Below are 23,415 nucleotides of genomic sequence, written 5' to 3'. Positions count from 1 at the left end.
CCAAATGAAAAATTTGTATGGCTTTTCTTCCATTGTAGAATTACAAAGATTTTCCAGATGAATGGAGCCAGAGGAGCCAGTAATCAATCTTGTCTTTCACGTTATTACTTAAGCATTTGTGGTCAAGTTAACCAGATTTTGCTATTGTAGTATAATGAGGCATTGAGTCAGATAAACATCAATGACTTAAATATAGCTGCAGCTAAAATCAGATATGACCAAGTGACGTAACATCCCATGACAGCTTGATGTAATGAGATAAAACAACCACATGCCAGATTTGAAATTATTCTACATAGCCCTTTAATAGCCATGAATCAATGGTGAGCATTTTGAGTGTCAGACTAAATAATCGAACGGACATTTCTCCTTGATTGTTTCAAAAACGGATGTTCGAGAAAATAATGCCACTAAAGGAAGCATGCATGACAAGAGGATAAAAGTAGTGCCTGTCTTTTCAACCACTCAAGCCATTCATTACCCCAATTGCCTCTTGTCATCAAGTGTTTTGAATGGTGACGGTCATGTTTAGTTTTCTTACTCATGCTCTCCACAAAAATAAATAGATCTGTTCATCAACTTGCATTTACTGCTTTTTTTCCCCCATTACATAACAAGAACTCCTATTGTGAGCAATTACGTCACTGCAACTAGAAACTAGTGAGCCTCAATGGACTCAATTTAATTTCCTCCAATATGGGAGCTGTAATTAAATGTTCTACCTTTACAATAAATGTCTTAATGATCACACAAATGGTATTTACTTTACGTTTGCTGAATTATGACAGTTTCAATATGTGCATTAGTGTCGTATTATTATTGATTGACATATAAGTACTGTTACATGTGGTTGACCAGGCAAGGTGTCATGGTGTCGTCCGTCCGTGTGGCCCTTTAAGAAACTCTCCATGTTTTCTCTTCGCGATGCGTCAACATAAAAAAGCGGATGATGCTGTTATGTAAAAACACGCACAAGTGAGTCGTACTTTTTTCTCTTTTTTTTTCCCTGCACGCTGGAGACGACACACAGCGATTGCTTGACTCCAAGCACCACGCACGCTGCGTCCGCCTTGTGTGTGTGCGCTATCCACTCGGATTAGCAGTCGGAAGTGCAACCAGCGGAGCTTTGGCAGTTTGGAGTGTCTTTTTTGAGCGGAGCTTCAAGTGATCATGAGCGACCGTGCACGGGAAGCGTACACCTGACACGTCCCTCTCCTTGCAACTACTGGAATTGACTTTTCTTTCCACCAAAGGAGAGCGTTTGCATCAGAGGTAAGACACCGAGTCGCTAACGTCAAAGTGTCCGAGAACGATGCGAGCAAGCTGGGGTAGTGCGCCAAGCTACACGCCGATGTAGCGATCCGCGTAGCTAGCAACTTTTCTTTTTCTTTTTTTTTTTCCTGCTTCTTTTCTAAACAGTTTGTTGTTTGTACTTGCATCACTTGTGCTTTCCTGGGTGTTTATTTGATGGAAGTGCGTCGATTGAGTGTGAAAATGTCATTCTTAGTCATGCATGTTTGACAGCTTTGTGTCAAGTTTGAGCCTCGACGCAGGGTTGAAAGGTTTCGCTGTCAAGAATGTTTAGAGATGCAGTCTGGCTGCGGTTTTACTTTCTTTTTTTAGCAAAATCACTTGACAAGTCTCTTTGGTTAATTGAGACGACCTCTGTTTTAAGGTAAATGCATTTAATCAAATTCAACCTCATGTTTGGGGACAATCTGACACATTTGACATAATAGAAAATATTCTAAATTTCATTCACTCATCCTGATATTTGATGACTTTTCCAATAGTGACCCAAAACACACGCACAAATCGAAATATTTAAAAATCTCATGAATTTTTGCAAACTCTACACAATTTTTGTGTTCCTCAAATTTTGACTGCTATTTGTCTATTAAGCGGATTTTAGTGTGACTCTCCAAATGATATATGCAAATGTTCACATTTATATGGGATGAATTGTCCCAAGAACAGTTTCTGTTTCATTTCCATGGAAACATGCACAAATTGGGCTTTGAAGAATGCTGGGATAATCTAAAAAAATAAAGATAGGGTGTTAATTTAACAATATGTTAATTATTATGGCTATCACCAGTGTTTTGGTTCGCCTGGACTGGTTACTTGGCAGCACCATGTGAAGTTCGCACCTATGAACAATTTAGAGTCTTCAATGACCCTTAACATGCCTCCTTTGGTGTGTGGGAGGAAGCCAGAGTTTCAACTATGTTAAGTGGACTGTTCTCTAAAGTCCTTTTTGGGATCCCCCCCATAAAAAAACAATTGAAATCGACCGGGTTTGATTCAGAGCCACCCGAGTTGTCATTGTGAACAACCTTCCATGCAGTTATAAAAATAGGTTAACTGCTGTGATAAAACTATAAAAATGCTCTTTAAAGGTCTGTCAGCATTTACACGAAAAGGTTAGGAATCAATTTCCTATCAGTGGCATTTTTAAATGCTCAGATCTCAGTTTCAAAAAGACATGATCAGCTATACTCAAATGTGGTTTCATGCATGGCGTGTTACATTCGCAAGCTGCCGAGCTAGTTCTGGTATATAAATGCTGTGTCAAGCCCATTGAGCACAGACAAGCCTGACAATAGCACTTCGGCTTTGTGCTCCGTCCTTGACAGACCCATCATGACGTTTCGGGCCGACTTGCGGCGACCACATGTGAGCTATAAAGCAGGAGATCAATCCTGCTCGTAATCCCATTATTTGCCAAGAAGCGTCCTGTTGTGGTCTTTAGGGACGAGCCGGCGGGTCGCTGCCGATGTACGTGCCTCCGAACGCGTGGAGGCACGCTCGTGTATTTCCTGAAATGTGATGGAAGATGGGAGAATCATGGAGAATGTAACCCATGTGCACAAGAGAGCAGTTTAAACATCAGCGGGCCATTGTTGTCTCGCCTGAATGGCAAGCAAACAGTTGGCGTTCCGAAAGTGAAAACAACATGCCACTCTGCATGAATGACCTTTTGTTCATCAAGTTGTATCATCCACAACGGCACGCCCCCTTTTGTTTACGTTCAATCTTCTGCTTCCTCTTGACATTCACTTTTTTGCGTTGCTGGAAATCACTGAACTAATATTAAGTCGTATCGCCACTTTTTCGGAAAATTGCATCACATTTTGCAGTCGAGAAATTTCTGACCACTGTGAACTATTCTCCCAGCCCAGAAGAATTTGGATTACATTCATACAGAGTTTGTGGTGCACCATCATTTGTGTCGCATGGGCCAATGGGAAAAAAAAAAAATGTGGAGATGCAAGCCCCGCCTTCTTGGCTGTTTGATAGAGAGAAGCAGGAAGTCAGACTAAGGAAACGCAATGCTCGCTCGTAGACGGGCCCTGATGTATCCCACCGCTTCCTCCATTTGTTTATGATGTACATAAAAGTCAGGCTCCAATAATGTGCAAACTGGCAAACGTCTTTTGAGTTATGAAAAGAAATCACTTTTGAAAAATGACCAGGTTGGGAAAAAACTGAGACTAAAAACTAGATTGCATAATTAGCAGAATTTTGAATTGTGATGTCAGCACATCAGACAGGACTGACTACAACAACGCAAACTAACATGAGAATCTTAACCTTTAAAGGTTCCAACAAGTCCGCCTAGACAGTTTGAGCTAGTTTGTAATAAAGCAGGATTATCCCCTATGGCTGTACAAATGCCACCTTGTTCTTGTTTTAATTCCGGCTAGTGTGGACGCTTCAGCCGCATCTCACTCCTGCTCGAGGTTCTGGATTTGAGTGAACCTCCAGTGGCTCAGGATGTGGAAAGCTGTTGAGGCGCCTTTCAAAGCCATTAGCCATTACTCCTCCTGCATGCTTCATCCTAGCCCTGGCGCAGCGGCGCCTAAGACACAGCTGTGAAAATTACAGGTCTGCTTCGTGGAAAGCCAGAAGAAGAGAAGGCGAGCTCGGTGGGGAGGGAAGCGACAACCGCGGCTCGCTCGGGTCTCAGCTGTCGGCCGCCTCACAGCTGCAGTGGATGAGAGGGCCTTACGGAGACGGGGTGTCTCTCACTTATCACACACAACTGGGATTGTTTACGCGTGTGTGTGTGCATAAAAGAGCGGGGGTGTTAAACCATGTGTGGCTCGGGGAATGGAACAGAAGCCCGTCGCAGTGAAAAAGCACCAAAGCGACCTTCGGTTTGGCAGACGCGAAGAGCATGACTGAAGCCCTGGCAGGTGGACGGACGAACGGACGGACAGGTGGCAACCCCCGATTTGCCCCTCACTCAGCTGGACTGGAAACACAGCGATAGGGTTTCTCTTTTTGTTCACCATGATGATGACAATCTCGAAGCGCTATCTCAATCCATCACTACCTTGTACTTTCCTCCCCCGCGACTCCCGCACGCTCTCTTTATTTTTCCCGGAGCCTTGTTCTCACCCTCGGCGCTCCCCGTGTATCTCCGAGGGCCTGTCACGCATAGAAAAGCGGCAATGTGAAAAATGGCCCCTGTGATTTACAAGGAGCCTTTTTTTTTTCTTCTCCGGAATGAGACGTGATGATTCCCTTCTCCGCTCCTCCCTGGTGCTCTTCTGTCTGAATGCAGTCTTCATCTAATTCCGACTTCTGTCCGGCATGTCTTGAGAGACCTTAAGAAATCAGCGTCTGTGATGAAACTTTGAAGGATCAGCAATCTATGACAGCTTTAGGTCTTTAAATTCACGTACATCTTTACTTCCAGTATTCATAGCCGCTATGAAAGCTCCGCTCTGTCCCGGCCGAAGAGAGCTTCAGTGTTGGGGAGTTTAGCTTTTATTGATTTGAGGCGCAAGGTTCTTCTTGTACAACTCCACCCATTCGTGGATGTCAAGTGGGACAGAAGGCCTCCTGTTTCTCTCCGCCTCGCGCTCAATGCTTGTCACAGATAGCGAGGCTCGTCTCAATGCACTTGTTTCAGTGCTCTGTTTGTCTCGGCGTGTTTTCACATTAGGCTCGTTTTGTTTGTTTTGTTCGTATCCCGGCTTGGTGTGAACACGGCATACCAAATCCTTAGCTGAGAAGTGTTTTTTTATATATTTTTTTTATTCTCTTATCACTTGCTAGCCAACCTTCATCCTGTTTACATTCTTGTGACCATTAAGAGATGAGAGTGACGTCAAATTGTTCGCTGTGACGCATTTTGAAGCCGGCATTTTTACTGCGGGAATTAAATCAGTAGGGACACAGACGTTGTGATTTGGACCAGGGAAAGCAAACTATTTGCAAAACGACCCTGAAGCGCAACTCAACTCGACACAAAATGTAAACACCAAATATTGATGGACTAACTTTACAATATTGCTTCTTCGACACCTCCATTTTAGCCCCTCCCAAAGGAAATGATCAGTCATATAACCGGGCCATGTTTACCTTCCATCGTCCTTCGGTCAACTCAATTAAGTAAAGTCAACTTTTTCCAGCGTGTTGAGAGAAGCAATCTGCGAGCAAAACGTGTTATTCCAAGCGAGCCGACACGGTAATATCTCCTAAATTATTTGTCGTATTTCCACCGTGTTTGCTCCTCCAAGGTTGAGACCATGGCGCAGTGCATTTGAACAGTCAGGAGATATTTTCTTTATTTTGCTTAAGTGTTTTGTAATGAGAATTGCTGACTGCGGCTCAATTGATTCCATTCATCTGGAGGGTGCAAGCTGATGTTGCACAAACACGTCGGATCGCATAGAGAAGCGCCACTTACAGTTTGTAGAAGTGGCAATTAGGCAGGTTGCTCAAATGTTCCAAAGATAAATGGCGGCGATTGATTCAGATGTCTGGATCATGACTTGAATCATCGCGCTTGTGTTTCATGTCATGCTTCCGCTCTCACTGTTTGCTTGTACTGACATTAAACAGCCATGCTCGCATTCATTAGCGCTGCCAGTCCATTTTCAGCAGTGGAGATGATGAGGAGGAGGATGATGATGCCCAGCTGTTCTGTGCTTAGTGCTCTATGGGCTTGACAGGTGGGCGGAGCTTTAGTCACTTCTGGTTAAAAAGCTGTCAATGTGCAGTTTCGAGTAAGGAAGTTATGGGGGGGGGGGATCTGGAAGTTGAACACAATCACTTGAGTGGAGAAAGTTGGTGCTTGTTTCATTTCCAGTTTTTAACCACACACAAAAAAAATCTTAAAAAATCCCACACAAAATTCCCAAGAGCAGAAAGTAGTTGAACGCGAATGAGGAAACAGCTCAGGGGAACAAGAAAATCCAAACATGAGTCACATTAAAAAATAATGTCTGCAGCTTCTCTGTGCCTAATGCAAGCTTTTGAACAAAAGGGAATATCCTCTGCAATTTTTAGTCGATGGTAATTCACAAAACTAAATTCCATCCTGTTTGTTTACAGACGCAAAACACTCCGATGTGTGAAATTCATAAATCATAATTTGATTAACATTATTATTGTCAGGTTACATGCTATCCAAGGCCAAATCTGACCCCCACGCCTCGGGTTGGACACCTGAGCTTGCACTGTATTGTTAACAACTTAAGTAAGACCTTGGAGTTGCGCTCTCCGTAATTGTCCTGCTCGGTGTGTTATTACAGTGCAGGTCAGCACTCAGCGGTCGGTCGCCCACGCCTCATTAACCCTCCACACACTCAGCTGGTTTACAGCCGCTAACTGTGCACTGTAAAGCTCCTATTGATGAGGGTTGCCAGCTTTTATCACAATTAACGTTGATTTTTCCCCAAAAAATTGGCCTGATCACATTGTGACTTTTTTCATTTTAAATACAGTCATCAATGAGTTATTATCAGACAGCACGTGTTATTAAGAGGATATAAAGCCAATGAGCCCAATAAAGATTGCTGAATATGTTTATTATGGGCTGTCATCAATCTGACAATTGCTGTATGTTTGTTAATTAGAGAGCTGGCAGCGCTCATATTTTCTGATATCATCAGTAGGCCTGGCTTTATGACGCTGTTACATCATCATCATAATTTACAGTGTTTACTCACCGCCTGGTGGTAATTATTGACATTATTGATCGTATTTGTTTTCAGATGATCCTTTTGCACCGCTGCACAAATTGCAAATATGTCGGAAAAGACACCGTAAAATGCTTATTTGGTCAAACAGCGGAATATAACGATCGTTCCTGTTGTGTGAAAGAATTCTCACACGGATCTGACCTCATCTTAGTTCCATCACTATGTGACTGTAGGGGCTTGTTTAACATGAGCTGCACTTTTTAGGGGAAGCCCCGTTGTTTCCTTGAACCATAAAGTTGACGTACTTTTGTACATTCGGAAATAAATTGCTCCTTTGTCCAAAAAGTGATAAAATAATCTGGTAGAAGGTGAGGAAATAAACGTGAGCACTTGAATGTATCGCAGCAATTGTGAGAGAGAAAAGGCAAGTGTGTATATTTGAACGCATTCAAACAAAGGAATCGAGTCTGACTCCCGAGTGACTCATTATTGATTACTGACTTGATGCTTTGGTGTGATCTTTGTGAATCCACAGCTTTTCTGTTCATGTGATAACAGGATTGTGCAAAAATTCTCATTTACACTCGCCACACATTCTGTTCTTCACTCACAGATTGTGACTGAAATAGTAACACTACAAGAAAAGAAATATTACTATTGATTCATAAAGCAGTCTCTAATATTTTGAATGCCCATATTAGTATTTCCAATACTGGACTTTGTTTTAATCTTTGGTGCACAAAAGCAACATTTGACTGTTTGATTCTAAATCCTGACACAGTTTACTACTTTAACTATTTAGATATTTTGATGTGAAAAGGTAAAGCTTGCCAGTGTTCACATATTTGCCAGACTTTTAACAAATTCAAAGATATTTCCTGCTCCAAAGCATTTCAGTGCGAATGCTTGACTTTGAGCCACTTGATGTGCACGCACTGCACACTATTAATCGGGTGTTCGTTCTCCGGGCAAGTGTGGCTTACTGGGTGCGTAGTGGGAGTGATTAGGCGTTGGAAAGACGGGGGAGAGATGTCCCGGCGCATGCACGCAGCCGCCAGCGCATGAATATCATCTCCACTGTGCCACTTCGGAAGTAGGTCACCCACCGCACGCCGATTTGTTCACCGCGTCTCCTGCTTCTCACTCCGCCGATCGACACCAGAAGCCCGAGTGAACGGAAACTAAACTAGCAGCAGCAACGAAACGGGAGGGGGGATTATTATTATTGTGTGCGCGTGAGTGCGTGCGCGCGCTCGCAGGGTCTAGTTGGAAATCGCGACGGGACACGGAAGCTAGACGATGAACCGTGGCGGTGCTTCCAGGCGGAGATGATCGCTCCAAAGCTTCTCTGAAAACACTCGCCCGTGATTCGTAGCTCCTTGCGCGGACTCCTCCGAGCCTCCGCGATGGATTGATCGACGATCGGCCTCTTTTGCGCTCGTCTTTTTCGCTCTCTCTCGACCCCCCCCCCCCCCCCCCTCTCATCTCAGCACTCCTGCCCCGGCATGCTGTCACTGACCGCGGCCAAGTAAGTAGGCGAGTCTCTTTTCACGCACTCATGACAATACATGTTATTTCCACCTTTTGCTTGTAATTATCCAGCACAGCCGATTTAGAAGCTAGGGTGTGTTGTTCGCTTTTTTGCATCGACCTACAAGGTGGTGAGGGTGTGCGATGATGATGATGATGGGGGTTGTGGCTGTGGTGATGATGATGGTGGTGGTGCTGGTGGTTGTGTAGAACAGTGTTTATTGAGGATATATTTTGATGGGGGAAAAAAAAACCCAATTTGCTGCAAAAGTGGGTTTATTCTGTCATCTAGTTGGGAGAGCATTTAACTGTTCTGCCTGTCACTATAAGTCTCTGGCGTGAATGGAGAAGAATGAATCATTTGATGGTAATGGATGATTTCCGAAGCAATTAAGTGAAATTTGACTGGTTTTCATGGCACGCCTGATGAGCACAGCGGTTGGAGGTCCCTGGTGTGCTGTAGAACATTGTTTCTTATCCAAACTTAAAGGAGCTATGTGAAAATCTTTTATGATAGAAATAATCTCGCTTGATAACTCTTAATACCTCATATTATTTTGGCATCCATATGGACAGCTCAGTAAGAATGTATTGCGCAGTGGAAACATGTTTCCCCAACTGTTCATATGATAATAAACGCTTTGAATGTTGAAAAGTGGACCTAAGCTGCACACCAGCTGTGATGCTCCATAGCTCTGTAGGGGTTTGACCCCCCCCCCCCCCCCCCCCCCCTCCCACAACCAGCTTGCCTGCCTCCTCCCCCTTGTTGGCAGTCACCCGTGTGGTGTGCTCCCACTTCACCAGTAAATAGACGCATGCATGGCAGGTTGACTTCTAATAAGGGTTTCGTGTCATTCTTGTCCCCTCCCATCGCTGTGGATTTTTATTTTCAGCACTTTTAAATAATCCCTGAGCCCCTGCAGGGATTCTCCTGACAGGTGTTGCAATTTAAAGGGCTGGTTAACCCCCCCCCCCCCACATCCCGAATGTAGCTGACATCAACTTTCACTTCTCAGCATTTTAAAAGACATCAGCGTGTAAATAAAATGGAATTGAGGGAATTGCTTAAATATAGACAGCACGGTAAATAAAAATATATATGTTGTGCATTAATACTTGAATGGGGGGGCTTGTATTCTTCATTTGCTGACACGGTGAAATAAAAACCAAGTGCTTCTTTTCATGGTTTTTTTTTTGGGTGCACATTTTGTTCCTTTTGTTATTACGGATGACTTAAGGCATGTTTTATGAAGCAGTCGGAACAGTGTGTACAATTTCCTGATCTATGTTCATTATCAGATTTTTGCCACCAAAGAAAAACTCACTTTAATTCATGAGTTGAGATCTTGTTCAAGTCTTAATGCCACGCATGACCATTCTGAAGTTTTGTTCGACTTAAGAGGTGGATTTGTGAACCTCAGGGGCCATTCTACATTCCTTCCTAGTTATGAAAATAGAAAAGCATAAATGTTAGGCTTAAGATAAACCCCACGTGACTGATTTTTAAATTCTTTTACAGTAGAACCGAAAAGTCAAAACACTCTTTTAAAATGTCAGGTTGTCGTGACGTATGACGGTGAGATGTGAAGATAAATCATGTCAAAACGTTTCACATTCAGGTGAAACATTATTGGATTTGACTGTATGGAATGTACAGTAAAAATCTATAAAATGCCTCTGAGCAGGATATTAATTTTGAATTTCTCAGGTTTGCGCATCCCAATTAATGTGACATGTCAGCCTTGCCTGCCCGCCCATAGAATTTCTCAGCGTGTGCGTAATGGCGGTATGACTGTCAGATTTCAGGAATAACATTTAGACTAAGTGACTCTGATTAACCCAGAATAAAGTGGGAATCTCTCATTTTCTTGACATTATACTCGCCCACGACCTGAAGAAAAAAAACATTCAGGCAAAAGGCATGAACGCGAGCTAATAGCGCAAATTTGGAATCTCGTCAACACCTGGATAAAATGTGTCATAATAATAATTGGACATCACTGCTGGATTTCTGAAAGGTCGAGAAGAAAACAGGGAGGATGCTAAGAGGGGTAACATTAAAGGAACTGTAGGAATTTCTGGAAAGAACTGCACGTGTGCTACATTTCTTGATTTTTATTTTGGAATATGATGCTCATCATGGAATAGCCTGTTTAAATTTTGAACAGAAGGAATTTCGAGCCTCATTCACAATTTCCACTCTGAGGTCAGAAATAAATCAAGCCTAACATGTTTCAGTTACCAAATGGTAGTTGGAAATTAATAACTATAATTTTCTAAATTAATCAAGAAATATCTTACAATTTTTTTCCCTTTTTTTTAAATAAAAAAGTAATTAAAAATAATAATAAAAACAGTTAATGGCCTCATTTAAATCATGCAAACTTTTCTTTCTTAAGAATCCGAATCATAAAACTGAAATTCCCCAAATTGGACCAATGCCCAATCCTTCTTGGAACACATACTGACGTAAACCTGAAATATAGTCCGAATGGTGCACATCTGCGGTCTGCTAAAGCTCAATGCAGAAATCACGCAAGAGCTCTTAACACGGCAGCTGCTGTCACACTGAGCCGCCTTGTGATCATAAACATACAATTGTTTCCAATTTCTGCAGCGTTTAAAATCCATTATGAAGAAAGAGATATATAAAAAGACTGTTATCTGCGTTCTGGGAAATTCCCTTCTACAATGTTATAAGAATAACATTGTATTTAGGGTGGCAGTAGCTCTCCTAGAAGAACTTTGAAGCTGGAGTGAATTTTGAAGAAATTGAGGGATCACAAATGGTACAATTAAAAGAAATGTCCAAATTTGCATTGACGAGTCATCAATCATAGATCCGCTCACAAATGACAAACTTTTTAAATATAATATTTCAACTCTATTATCTTTTCATTTGAGTGTAGCAAAATCCAATTGAACATTAGCAAGGTGAGCTAAAGAGGGTCTCTGCACCACCCTCACCATTTAGAACGCTTTTGCATGCCAGAGTAGGAGAAATGCTGACAGACTCCTACCCGAGAAGACCAAATGCTGTAATTAAGTCAATAGATGCTTTCACCAAGTATAAATTTAAGTGGGTTTCTCTCTTTTGGTTTTTTTTAGGTGTCTGAATTGACTAGTCGAGGTGTTTTTCTGGCCTCACAGTGAATAGTTGTTCGCGTGTCTGCTTCACAGTCAGGAGTTCAAATGTCCATTAGAATGTCACTTGCTTTTGAGACGCTAATGTTGATGCCCAGTTTGTGTACGACCACATCTTATTAATAAAAGATGCTGGTTCTTCCACTCATGTCTGTGTATGCGCTTTGATTTGATATCGGCACACACAAACTTGCCGTGCATCTCCCCCCTCCCCGTGTCCTCTTGTTATCTTCAAATTACATTTCTCCCTCTGATAAATTGCATTTCATGCTTCACAGTCATGCAACAATAAGGCCAATGGCAGCCGTTAAATGCTTTGAGAACAGTTGGTGGCCACTCAAGATTATTTTCGTACTTTGATCAACTGGTAGAATTTCACCAAATCGTTTGTGAAGACGTAAAAATCTGCTGCTGTTGATTTAAACTATAATTAAATAAAATTATTTAAATTATAAAGTAAAACCAAGCATTTTTTGTTATTAGGGTTGCATGTCTTAAAATATAAGTGGGAAATTTCTAGTTTTTATTTATTACACATATATATATATTGTGTATTTTTACGTATATATTTATTATTTATTTATTATTATTTTTGGAGGGAATTTTAAATTCTATATATATTCTATATTTATATATATATATATATTCATTTATTTATTATTCCTCTATTATTTTTAGGGGGAATTTTAGGCATTAAAAATAAAAAATAAATAAATAAGATTTTATATCCATTGAGCCAGCCTTTTGGGAAGTCACTTAAGTCACTGAGCTTTCAGCTGCGCACATATGACGTCAATCGAATCGGCGTGGCATTGAAGCACAGATCCCAACTCATCGCTAAAAGCATCCGTCAGCTAGAACAAACAAGGATACATCATTGACGTGCGCTGTTGTGCTACGCCGGCCTGGTGACTGAGTTGTGTTCCTTGCGGACTACTTGAGTCATCAATCTGAGTAGAAAATGGTGATAAAAAGCAGACGGCTTCTGGCAGCAATGTCATCGGATCGTGTGGGCAAATTTGCACATTAACTAGGCCCGAGGCGTTAATCCATAGCCTAATGGAATAACGATACCTTCTGCACATTACATTTATATTTAAAGCCAAGAGGCCGTTATCCTCTTGGGGAATATCTCGCTGGCAAATCTGTCGCTAAATCATGAATGTCTGTTATGTTCACGTCACAGAGCAATCTGTAAGCGACTCCTGTTTTTTTTTCCCCCCCCCTAGAGACGATCCACGATGATCAGGCCGCTCTGAGCTCCAGCCGGCGTCTTAGAATCCTGTTGATGAAGACGAGGGACGGACTTTGCGCTCCAGGTAGAGAACATGGTGAAAGCTCAGCGACACCAGCCAGCGAAAGATGGCAAGCGAGGCGAAGAAAAGGGAGGCGGGATGAGGAAAGGCAAAGATAGAACAAAAGAAGTGAGGAGAAGGAAGCAGAAGAAGAAAGAGTCACCCACGTTTCGGAAGAAGACATTGGCGGGGAAAGTTGGAGATGCGTTGGACTGTTGTGTTCTGCTCACCCGGTTGGAGGAGAAAGCAACCGCGGGGAAGCAGAAGGATGGACAGAAACCCAGCGTCAAGGCCAACAAGAAACCCACCAAAACTTATCAAAAGTTCAAAAAATCTGCTTATCAACAAGCACTGGAACCAAAAAGGAGCAAATCTGACACCATGCTAATGTGGCCCCCGATTGTTCCCGAGCCTCGCAGGAGAAGAATGGCTTCCCTCAACGCAGAGGCGGTCAACAGCCTGCTGCTCTACAGGGCCGACCCCTTGGCATCCAGTCTCATTAAGAAAGAGTCCAACGAAGCGCCGCCGAAAGGTGAAAGCAGACCTCATAAAGCCAAAAAGGTTCTTCGGGGAGGAAAAACAGACCTGAAGGAAAGTCATAAAAAACAAAAGGCCGAGGCGCCGCCGGTGGACTGGTTGGCTTTGTTTGCCCCGACCCCTCGGCGTCAAGCGGGCCTCACCGCCGCCACGCTGCTCAAACTCACCGGTTCGCTCTACGGGAGCAAGCGGCAAAAGAAGCAGGAGTCCAAGCCGGCTAGTGAAAGTAAAGCCGAGGCTTTAACTCAGGTTGAGATTAGTGGTAAGCCTTTAAGTGGAGCAACACCGCAGACCAAAAGAAGAACAAATCCAAAACACAATGAGCAGCTAAAGCACATTAAACAGGGTAAAGAGGATCCAGGTTTCTGTAGTCTTTGCAAGACGGAGGCTTTGGATCCCGAGTGGAAGTCCGGTGGACAGGATTGTTTAAAAACTCCTCTCCATTGCGGCTCGGCTCTTGGGTTCTCCTTAAAAACAATCAAAGAGGAGCAGGAGGAGACGGACGTGTCGCCCTGCTACTGCTGCAGCCAGGAGAGATGCGTGGAGTACTGTCACAGACTGGCCCTCTTTCTCAAGAACAAGGCCGTCAAGGAGCCTGATGACGAAGGCTCGCTCTCCGAGGTGTTCCACCACCACCACCTCCACCACCACCATCACCACCTCCACCACCCGGCAGCCATAACCATCACGCCGCACGCGTACGCTTGCTTCCCGAGCTACTGCGTCCACTTCAGCCACCCGGACAGCTCGCCGTCCACCATGACGCCCCTCGCTCTGTGTCCAAAGAGCAGCAAGAGACCCAAACTGCTGCCCAGCTCTGGTCCGCAGCCCTCAGGGATTTCTCATCCGGTCTACTGCTGCACCTCCGTGGAAGCGTGCTACGGAGAGCCCTGCAGGATCAACGGCTATTCCACCTACAGCAGCGTGATTCCGGCAATTCCTCGTGGAGGTTGCGCCAAATGCGGCCGTGGCATCAAAAGAGGTAAGTGGAGTCTCGACGTACCTAATAAAGTGTCCGTTGTTACCTTCTCTGTTCCTCCTTTCAGACGACTACTCATCAAGCCTCAACGACCACCGCAGCCCGTCCTCCATCTCCATCTGTCCCAGTCCGAGAATCCTCACCGGCTGCCCCATTCCCACAGTGCCTCCAGCCGGCCAATCAGTGCCCCCCGTTCAGACGCCTCTGTCCGACCCCAGCCAACCGCAGCCTCCGCTGCAAGTGGCTAAGGAGTGTCCGCAGAGCGCCAAGCCTCCCAGCGGGTCCCGGTCTGGCGCCCGCGACACAGGCAGCATCAGCTCGATTGTGTTCCCGCTCAAAAAGGAAAAGAAGCAGAAGCTGGGCTCCGGCGGCGCCAGAGGACAAGCACTTGCCAAGCAGCCCAAGAACGGACGCCAGAAAAGCACCAACGGCTGGCGGCCAGTTGGCCCCCCTTTTGAAAAAGACGTTTTCTCTCTGGTACGTACCCAGAACTCTTCATCGAAGGATTCAGACTTGCAAATCTTCCTGTTACGTGTATCATCCCAGGGAGAGGAACCTCTGGCGCCGAAGAAGTGTTACCAAGGAGTCGAACGGGACGGCGAGCTGATCCAAGTCAGGGACACGGTCCTGCTGAAGTCCGGGCCCAGGAAAAAGTCTCTGCCTTATGTGGCAAAGATCTCAGCGCTGTGGGAGGAGCCTGAGACAGGTAGCTCGACATACTTTACGTGACAATTAAACTTTCAGTGCATTCTGGGTTCCTAAAACTTTTATGAGTTTATATGTTTGTCTTTCTTTTATTTCCAGGAGAGTTGATGATGAGTTTGTTTTGGTACTACCGTCCAGAACACACACAAGGAGGACGCAACCTTAATGTGCATTGTCAGGTGATGAGAAAATTCTTTTTGTTCCCTAATGATGTCATAGACTATGCACAGCTCAGTGGGCGGGATTTAAAACATCCACGCTAAATATCCACAGAATGAGATCTTTGCGTCCCGTCACCAAGATGTGAACAGCGTGGCCTGTATTGAAGACAAATGCTATGTCCTGACACTGGCACAGTATTGTCGGTAAGAAACATCATTATTTTTCATTTTTGTTTCCAAAATTTAGCTCAAAATATTGAGTTGACTTTCTAATTTCCAGATTTTGTGCCTTGGTTAAACGGCGAGGGGAGGGCGTACCCGACAGCGCCGCGTCCCACCTGGTCCCCCCCGCCGTGGGCCACGCCGCTCCCAGCCACCGCTGCGTGCCGGATGACGTGGATCCCGAGCTGGTGTTTTTCTGTCGCCACGTCTACGATTTCCGCTACGGACGCCTCCTCAAGAACCTGCAGTAGCTCCACGCCGAACACAGAGACGTGAAGATAAGGTGGATTGATCCGCCTCCGCTTAAATGAGCTCCGCTGCCTGGGAAAGTGAGGGCCTGGAGGTTTGAAGATGAAGGAACGTGAGATTAGTTTCTCTTTTGAAATTTCACACTGACACGACACACACTTGTGAAGTCAACGTTGAGGTCTGACGCGTTGCATCCAAGCGATAATGGCCGTCCAAATGGTTTTAATCACGCGCGGCTTCTCGTTTTGAGTGCGCTCTGTGCGGAACGTTTCTCCTGCAGGTCTTAGAAATGTGCCATTTGATGGATTTGAAGGAGCTTATACGTGACTCACGGAAAAGTATCTGCCTATCACTCTTACACAGACGCAACATAAGAGGCCTTTCCTTTCCTCATTGCTCTTTAGAAGAGATTCCTTACTGTGAATGTAAGACTTAACCATCATGCAATCATGCAAAGATCACACTTAAAGATGGAGAGAGAGAAAGGATCGCCGCCACTCGTATATGTGATTATCTATGATAAGTTAGAATTTTAGAAATGGCATCTTCATTGGCTGTTAGCTACATGATGTCACAAATCCTAATTTAAAAATAAATTGAATGGAAAAAAAATCCAAACCTAACAAAATTTGTAAATTATTTTATTCAGAATGCATAGATGTAAATTAGGAGCGAGAAAAAAATATTTCACCCAAATTTGTCTGAAAGTGGACCTAATAATAACTTAGCTTAACATCTGAAACTAATTTGGTTAGTTGTAATGAACAGCTATTAAACTAATGGAAACGTCAACAAATATAAATCAATTGAAAACTTTATTAGTCGCTTGTCTATGCAGCATTGACAGGATACGAATAATCACATGAAACTCAAGAGTTATCACGGCAAAGCAACAAGCTAACTCCCTTCAAAGAAGCCATCGATCATGATATTGATCAAGTATTTTAATGTGCAGGTAGTTGCAAAAAGTATTCATATTTAATATTATTAAATATTAAATATTTCATGTCACATTTTTAAATGACCTCAGAGGAGATTTTCCACTTTTTGATGCACATGTGCACTCAAAAAAAAAAAAAAAAAAAATCCTAAATTGAGAAAAAACAAACTGCAGACGCCGTCAGACTTAATACTATTACTATATTCTTATTCTCCACGCGCTGACACATGTATTCGGTAGATTTTAGATGACGTGATCAATGATTTATTCCTCTACGCTCGCGAGAAGATAGACTATTTATTTATTAGAGAGAGAATAAAAGTCTAATTTATTTTCTAGTGGTTATTTTAAAAGAAGGCTTTTTAGAGGTGAGGCAATTTCAAGTTGCCTCCCCTTTTAGCTGCACTCTCCTTTTTGCAATATGTACACTACTCACCAAAAAAAAAAGTTTGGTGTACAGTATTCAGCTTTGGGGTGACATTTTAGAGAAACCGGAATGGTTTTAAACTGTAGAGCGCATTTTAGGGTCATCTTTTAGTTTCACCCGAAAGCCGAATATTCCAAATATTTTGGGAGTAGCGTGTATACTGTGAGGGCTTGTTTGACGATCAGAGCCATTGAAGTACATCTTCCAAAGTAGTTTACCCTTCTTCCTAGTCCTCGCAGAGGAAAAAAAATAAAAGCTTTCGCCTCTTGTTAGGTTTGAACTTAATGCTTGTGGCTTGATCGAAGGTTTTTGTTGATCTAATTTTTTTAAAAATCTTGCTACATACCAGTGAGCACAAATTAAATCCTATATGGTTGTCGAGCAAATATTGCCAGATTTTGTGATTATTTTTTTTCTTACCAGTGTTCTATGGTTTAATTATGAAATTATTATTAAAAGAAACAAAAAATGATTTTAATTGGACTGATATGAAACAGACTTTTTTTTAATCTGTTTTTACAAAACGTTAATAGGGAACTGCAAAAAAAATGTGTATATATATGAATATACACACAAATTTGACGTATTTGAATTTCAAAATAATTTCTCAGTAATACATTTCTTTTTAATAATCAAACTGTTACATAAAATACTTTGCCCAAACCACTTTGATTTTTTTTTCAAATTTTTTTATTTTATAATGCAAATGTAATATACTCGTTTTAGACAAGGATGCAAAATTTGACCATTTATTTTAGTGGAGCAGTTGGCTTGCACAAAAGCTTGTTTCGATGTTTGTCGTTGAGGAAAGTGGCACATATTTTTGGATATAATACAGCGCTTAACTTTTTGTATGATTTCCCACTGAATCCCAGTGAGAACATTCAGTCGGTGTGAGTTGCGTTGGGTGGATGAAGTATGACCGCTTTGCTAAAGCGTTAATCAATTGATGAAAAAAAATCCCACTGGGTGTTCTTACAGTACAGTAGAGTGCAGTATACATGCAGTATGGCCTTAGAAGTCGCTCAGCTCTCCTGATGAATCAACGTGTGATACTTAGATGTCTTAATTGGTCCTCTGTGCCTGTTCCTGTAAACCCATATTTAATAATATATATATATATAAATATATATTCCAAGTGTTTTTCCAAGAACAGAAATGTGAGCAGTTAGCGTTTATTTTTGATGTAACTTCCAAATGCCTTTTCTGTCATTTAAGTCAGAAGACACTGGTCTCATGTTGAAATGCACCAAAAAAAAAAAAAAGAGAGAGAGAGAGACAGAAGGGGAAAATATAGAAATATGAATTTATAAATATCATTCCTCTGGGTGTAGAAGAACGTTGAAAATCAAATAGCGACATTGTTTCTAGTGTGAGCTGTTAGTTTGTATTCTCTTGCATGGCATTTTGGAAGTATCTTGGAAATATTAATCACAGCACAGTTTATTTGTATTGAACAAAATGGACCGCTGTAATATAAGACAAATATTTAATTGTAATAAATAATATATGAGTTCAAGGTGCCTGTGTGTGTGTGGAATTTGTAAGTTAGACTTTTAACTGTTCATAGGCGTCAATGTGATTGTTCGTATGTACTGTTATCTTGACCCAGTCATGTTGATTCATGTAGGAATAGTTGTTGTCCACAAGAGGGCGCCCTAGTCAAAATCACTTTACAGGAGACCCAAAGGCATTTTAACATTGCGCCATCAAATAGAGAAAACAATTTCCAACACTTTAATTTGATTAGTAATTCAGAACTGGTGACACTTTTGGAAAAAAAAAAGTCTACATATCAATAGTGGTATCAATTTTGAGAATCACTTAATTGTAGCGGACAGAGACTTTGGACACTAACATTAAAAAAGTCAATATTGCTTGACATTTGAAGCTGAAAATAAAGCAGATGCAAGAAAGTTTAATCATCAGGACTATATGAATTATGTATGACGATTAGTCAGCCCTGTGGCGCCACTCAATCAGGCAATGAGGTCTTGAACATCAGCAGGAGGTAAACCGTTTGCATTTAAGAGCCGGTTAAATAACACCTTGTTCCAGCATGACTTTTTAGTACTGAATAATGAAAGTGAACACACCCCCGACCATTTTTAACGAAATTGTACAGGTTTTAACGTCACTTTAAAAATGATTCCTCACAGATTATTGTTTTATTCTGACAGTGATTTGCCCATTTTCTCTTCCATGGGTTTTAAGGGAACAAAACCAATGTGGATTGCTGTAAGGCTTTTTATAACAGTTCATAAGGTTTTATTTGACAACTTGTTTCACTCCTCGTCATCTTATTTAGAATTGTGAACTGGGGCTGTCATTTTCCATCTGCCTTTTGTACTGGCATTGCTATCAAACATGGCAGTCATGTTTTGTTTGACATTTAAGCGCAGCAAAACTTATGCATGAAGTGCAAATGTCATAGCTGCTGCAGAAAGCGCTAAAAGCATTTAATCACCACGTTCCTTTTAACCTTTTTCAACAGGAACGTGAAGTATATGATTAAAATCAGTTGACATATTGAGAGAATATTGCTCATTGGATTTGGTTGGGGGGAATATAATTGAAATTTGATGATTGACACGTAACATAATAAAATACAGCTGTGCCTTGAGGTACATTTCTTGGCCTTTTGGGGTTTTATGAGATGCAGAAAGTTTCCTTCCGATTTCTGCCGCAAGATGGCGCCAAGAACTTGAAAAACATCCAGACACCGTCAAGTCACGTTGATTTACTTGCAATGGAAGGACAAAATCAATACAATGAGATGATCAGATCACCTTCAAATGAGTGCACTTTTACATGAATGTAAGCATCTATTTTACAGTTTTATATTTCAGGTGGTCTTCATTAGCATCAGTTAAAAAACATGGACGTTATGACGTTAAGGAATAACAGGAGGAAGCGCCTGTGAGAGCCATTTTTGGCATGCTTGACTTTTTTTGTTTCAGTGTCATTTTTCAGGAGTGTGAGCCTCTTCTTCCTCAGTGTTGGGACGCTCTTCCACAGCATCCCCATGCTCTGCCTGCTGTTCCACTTGAGAGGGTTCCTTGGTCTGAGACGGCCTGAGCAGATATTCCAGTTCCTCAGCGCTGATGGCCACTTTCTCTGGAACCAGCCACCTCTTGAAGTGTTCAACAGCACTGCCGAAAGTGGGGGACAAGTCAACGGTACATTATTTAGCGCTTAAATATTGGTAATTTCCAGATATGTTCTTGCTCAAGTTGGACCTTACCTTTCATCCATGTCGTTGCTTTGGAAGAGCTCAGAGGTCTGAGCATCATGCAGAAATCTATCCCAGCATTCCTTCTTGGCTTGAGACAAGGAGCGCAACATGTCCCTGGAGGTGACGTCGCTGGCCTGCCCCTTAAGCTTCTTCAGGCGATTCTCTGAGACACAAAAACAGGAGTGTAAAAAAAAAAGATCTTCCATTTCTATCTAACATTGATGCTGTAGGTGTGGAGGAGCAAAACAATCAAACCTAAACTGGCAATGTAGGTCTCTGAATCCTCCATGGGTTCCCATTGAGCACTTGGGAAGGCAGTGGCGTGTGTTCTGTTAGACTGGTCATTGCCCTGCCTTGCCACCGGCTGGAAAGAGTCGTGGAAGACGGTGTTGTTGTTCGGGGAGATCTCAGCTTGTATCCCTGGCTGGCTGGGACCGCAGATTTGGGACCAGAGCTCCCCGCTGCTGCGAAGCTCCTGTTTCTCGAAGTCGTCGATCATTCTGTTTCAATCAGTCAATACGTCATAATCAAATTAATTAAATTTAGTAACGTTCAAGAAATGAGCGAATATGATTACGATTTCAAAATCAGTTAAGTGCAATATGAACAGACGTCTTACCTTATTGGATATATTTAACGGGTCGTCTCTTTTATTCTGCTTATCTGTTTTGTGAACAGAAATAAAAGATATGCGTTACAAGCTTAATGTCTCCATGACCCTGTAGCTTGAATAAACGACGAAAACAAAGGCACACTTCCGTATTACGTGACGATTGATTGGGCGGTCTTAAATGTATTATGATGCAATTGGTTCACTCTAATGTCTAGTCAAAAGCGAGGAAGCTGATTGGTTTAGCCACCGGTCAACCCGGAAGTGAGTCCGGGGTCCTCGTCGCGTCTTCGGAGGTAAACAAACGGAATTAAAAGCTACGTTGCAGTTCAGTTTCAGTGAGCGCATACTTAAACCAAACCCAGCTTTAATTTTATATCATTTATTGACGTCTGGAGTGAATGACAAGCTAAACGTTTGCCATAGGATAGAGACTGACGGTGTATATATTATATAACCTCCACGTACATTTCGTGTCTTTTTCCGTCCTTTGCCCAGATTCATGATGTCAGTGCAGAGAGATTTGTTTTAAGAGATGCGAGCTGCGTTGCGTCTGGCAATAGTGGCGATCCCGATGGGAGTGCTGCTGTCCCGAACCATGGCGTGGATGTCCAGCGGCAAAACGCACCAGGAACTCATAACTAGGCTGAGAGGTAAATTCAGTCAATATGATGCTTGAGTAGAAATGTAGACGGTCAAATGTCATTCAGTCATCTTTTTGCATTTTCAGATCACGGCGTGATCCACAGCGACAGAGTGTTCAGTGCCATGCTGGCTACAGACAGAGGAATCTACTCCCGAGATTATCCATATGCAGACTCTCCCCAGTCCATAGGTCTCCATTACATGGATTTCTATTTTGCCATATATGTTTGATGAAAGTGACCGTGTTTTTTGTCACAGGCTTCCAAGCCACCATCAGTGCACCACACATGGCAAGTATCCTCAACATCATTGATAATATGGCTCAATGCTCTTTAGAGATTTCAATTTGTATGAAATTAAATCACCCCCTCAATGTCCACTGATCCTGACAGCACGCCCACGCTCTGGAGCTATTGAGTGACAAACTCACAGAAGGAGCATCGGCCCTAGACGTGGGCTCAGGAAGCGGATATCTCACAGCCTGTTTTGCAAGAATGGTAAATGTCATGATCAGGTTAGATGGTTTCTAAGATGGTGTGGACGTTTCGTTCATTTGGTTCCCACACCAACTGCCCTCCTCTCTTCTGTGCACAGACAGGAAGCAATGGGAGAGTAGTGGGAATCGACCACATCGACCAACTGGTTCAAAGTTCAATTAGAAACATCCAAGCTGACGACCCGGAACTTATTGCCTCTGGACGCGTCAGACTCGTGAGTGAGTTAATGAACACACAAACATTCCTTTGAGGACATTGTCCAAATTTTGAATGAGGTGTAAAAGAAGCCATCCATGTCTGTATGTTTCCACAGCGGGAGATGGAAGGCTCGGCTACCCCGAGGGAGCCCCTTATGATGCCATTCACGTCGGGGCAGCTGCACCAACTGTTCCAAAAGCCGTATGTATGCATTTTAGAAGCTCAAGTCAAATATATTTGGAGATGTGCAATTTTAGAATTCTACCTTTTCTAGCCATTTTAAAAAATGGTGTTTGACCTTGAGTAGGAAAATAAAACTAACGCAAGTGAGATTTTGAATTTCCTTTTCTTCTAAAGCTTCTGGAGCAGCTGAAGCCAGGCGGCCGCTTGGTGCTGCCAGTCGGCCCCGATGGTGGCAGTCAGGTGCTGGAGCAGTACGACCGTCAAAGTGACGGCACTTTCCTCAAAAGAGCTTTGATGGGAGTAGTTTATGTCCCACTGACAGACAAGAGACGACAGTGGCCGGGGTATAACCAAACACTACCTTCACCCCCACAAGCTTAATAACATTCAGTGGACATAAGTCTACACACCCCTGTGATGGATTAGTGATTTATCTTGCTATCAGTTTTTTTTTCTACATCACAAAAACCTGACATTGGACCAGCGGTGTGTAGACTTTGATTAGCCACTGTGACGACATCATGTTGCTTTCTTTGTCTTCTCAGAAGCGAGCTCTGACTGCGGTTTGGTTGGCCCACCCCTGCAAGTTCTTCAATTCTCTGCTGGCTTCCTCAACCCTAACCCAATTCTATGTTCACTATCTTGCTGAAGTGTCATCTAACACCACACAACAAGGAGTATCTGCCAAGGTTTTCCTCACATCATTGTCTTCCTCCAAATTGAAAGAGTAAACATTTGGTGTAAAAAGATATTAAAGGGCATGGGTTCTCCCAAGAGTATGAAAATACTTGTGTTAATAAAACTTTGTTATCGTTTACATGAGCTACAAATGGACAAGCAAGTCCAAGAATCCACTATACAGTTTTACAATCACATATATATGAACTGCTTGTGCACAATACATGGATAGAACTTCCAAA

At 42.6% G+C, this 23,415-nt stretch overlaps 3 protein-coding genes across 6 annotated transcripts; 2 read left to right on the top strand and 1 right to left on the bottom strand.

Moving 5' to 3' along the window:
* The first annotated feature begins 892 nt into the window (after positions 1–892).
* On the top strand, positions 893–16,742 carry bahd1 (bromo adjacent homology domain containing 1). Of its 2 annotated transcripts, none has more exons than XM_088400814.1 (7): positions 893–1,272; positions 12,842–14,426; positions 14,491–14,900; positions 14,970–15,129; positions 15,228–15,307; positions 15,402–15,493; positions 15,570–16,742. In XM_088400814.1, exons 2-7 carry the CDS (start codon positions 12,941–12,943, stop codon positions 15,760–15,762), a joined length of 2,421 nt encoding a protein of 806 aa, XP_088256940.1. In that variant the 5' UTR covers positions 893–1,272; positions 12,842–12,940; the 3' UTR covers positions 15,763–16,742. The 2 variants fall into 2 exon arrangements, with proteins under 2 accessions (XP_088256940.1, XP_088256942.1); XM_088400816.1 differs by lacking the exon at positions 893–1,272 and adding an exon at positions 8,022–8,466.
* Positions 16,743–19,852: 3,110 nt separating this feature from the next.
* On the bottom strand, positions 19,853–21,142 carry ccdc32 (coiled-coil domain containing 32). The gene is made up of 4 exons (XM_088400820.1): positions 20,982–21,142; positions 20,618–20,862; positions 20,372–20,525; positions 19,853–20,279 (listed from the first exon to the last, which is right to left on the bottom strand). Exons 2-4 carry the CDS (start codon positions 20,859–20,861, stop codon positions 20,090–20,092), a joined length of 588 nt encoding a protein of 195 aa, XP_088256946.1. The 5' UTR covers position 20,862; positions 20,982–21,142; the 3' UTR covers positions 19,853–20,089.
* Positions 21,143–21,192: 50 nt separating this feature from the next.
* Positions 21,193–23,280, top strand: pcmtl (l-isoaspartyl protein carboxyl methyltransferase, like). Of its 3 annotated transcripts, none has more exons than XM_088400817.1 (9): positions 21,193–21,268; positions 21,471–21,625; positions 21,703–21,807; positions 21,876–21,907; positions 22,010–22,114; positions 22,212–22,332; positions 22,428–22,513; positions 22,670–22,839; positions 23,041–23,280. In XM_088400817.1, the coding sequence occupies exons 2-9, from the start codon at positions 21,508–21,510 to the stop codon at positions 23,051–23,053; spliced, it is 750 nt and encodes a 249-aa protein (XP_088256943.1). In that variant the 5' UTR covers positions 21,193–21,268; positions 21,471–21,507; the 3' UTR covers positions 23,054–23,280. The 3 variants fall into 3 exon arrangements, with proteins under 3 accessions (XP_088256943.1, XP_088256945.1, XP_088256944.1); XM_088400818.1 differs by having other exon boundaries at positions 21,265–21,310; XM_088400819.1 differs by lacking the exon at positions 23,041–23,280 and having other exon boundaries at positions 22,212–22,328; positions 22,670–22,833.
* Positions 23,281–23,415: the final 135 nt, after the last annotated feature.

This window comes from Syngnathus floridae, chromosome 16 (genome assembly GCF_059516105.1).
Source record: "Syngnathus floridae isolate MCC-2025c chromosome 16, RoL_Sflo_1.0, whole genome shotgun sequence".
NCBI classification, from domain to species: domain Eukaryota; kingdom Metazoa; phylum Chordata; class Actinopteri; order Syngnathiformes; family Syngnathidae; genus Syngnathus; species Syngnathus floridae.
This window is presented reverse-complemented; position numbering and strand designations above follow the sequence as displayed.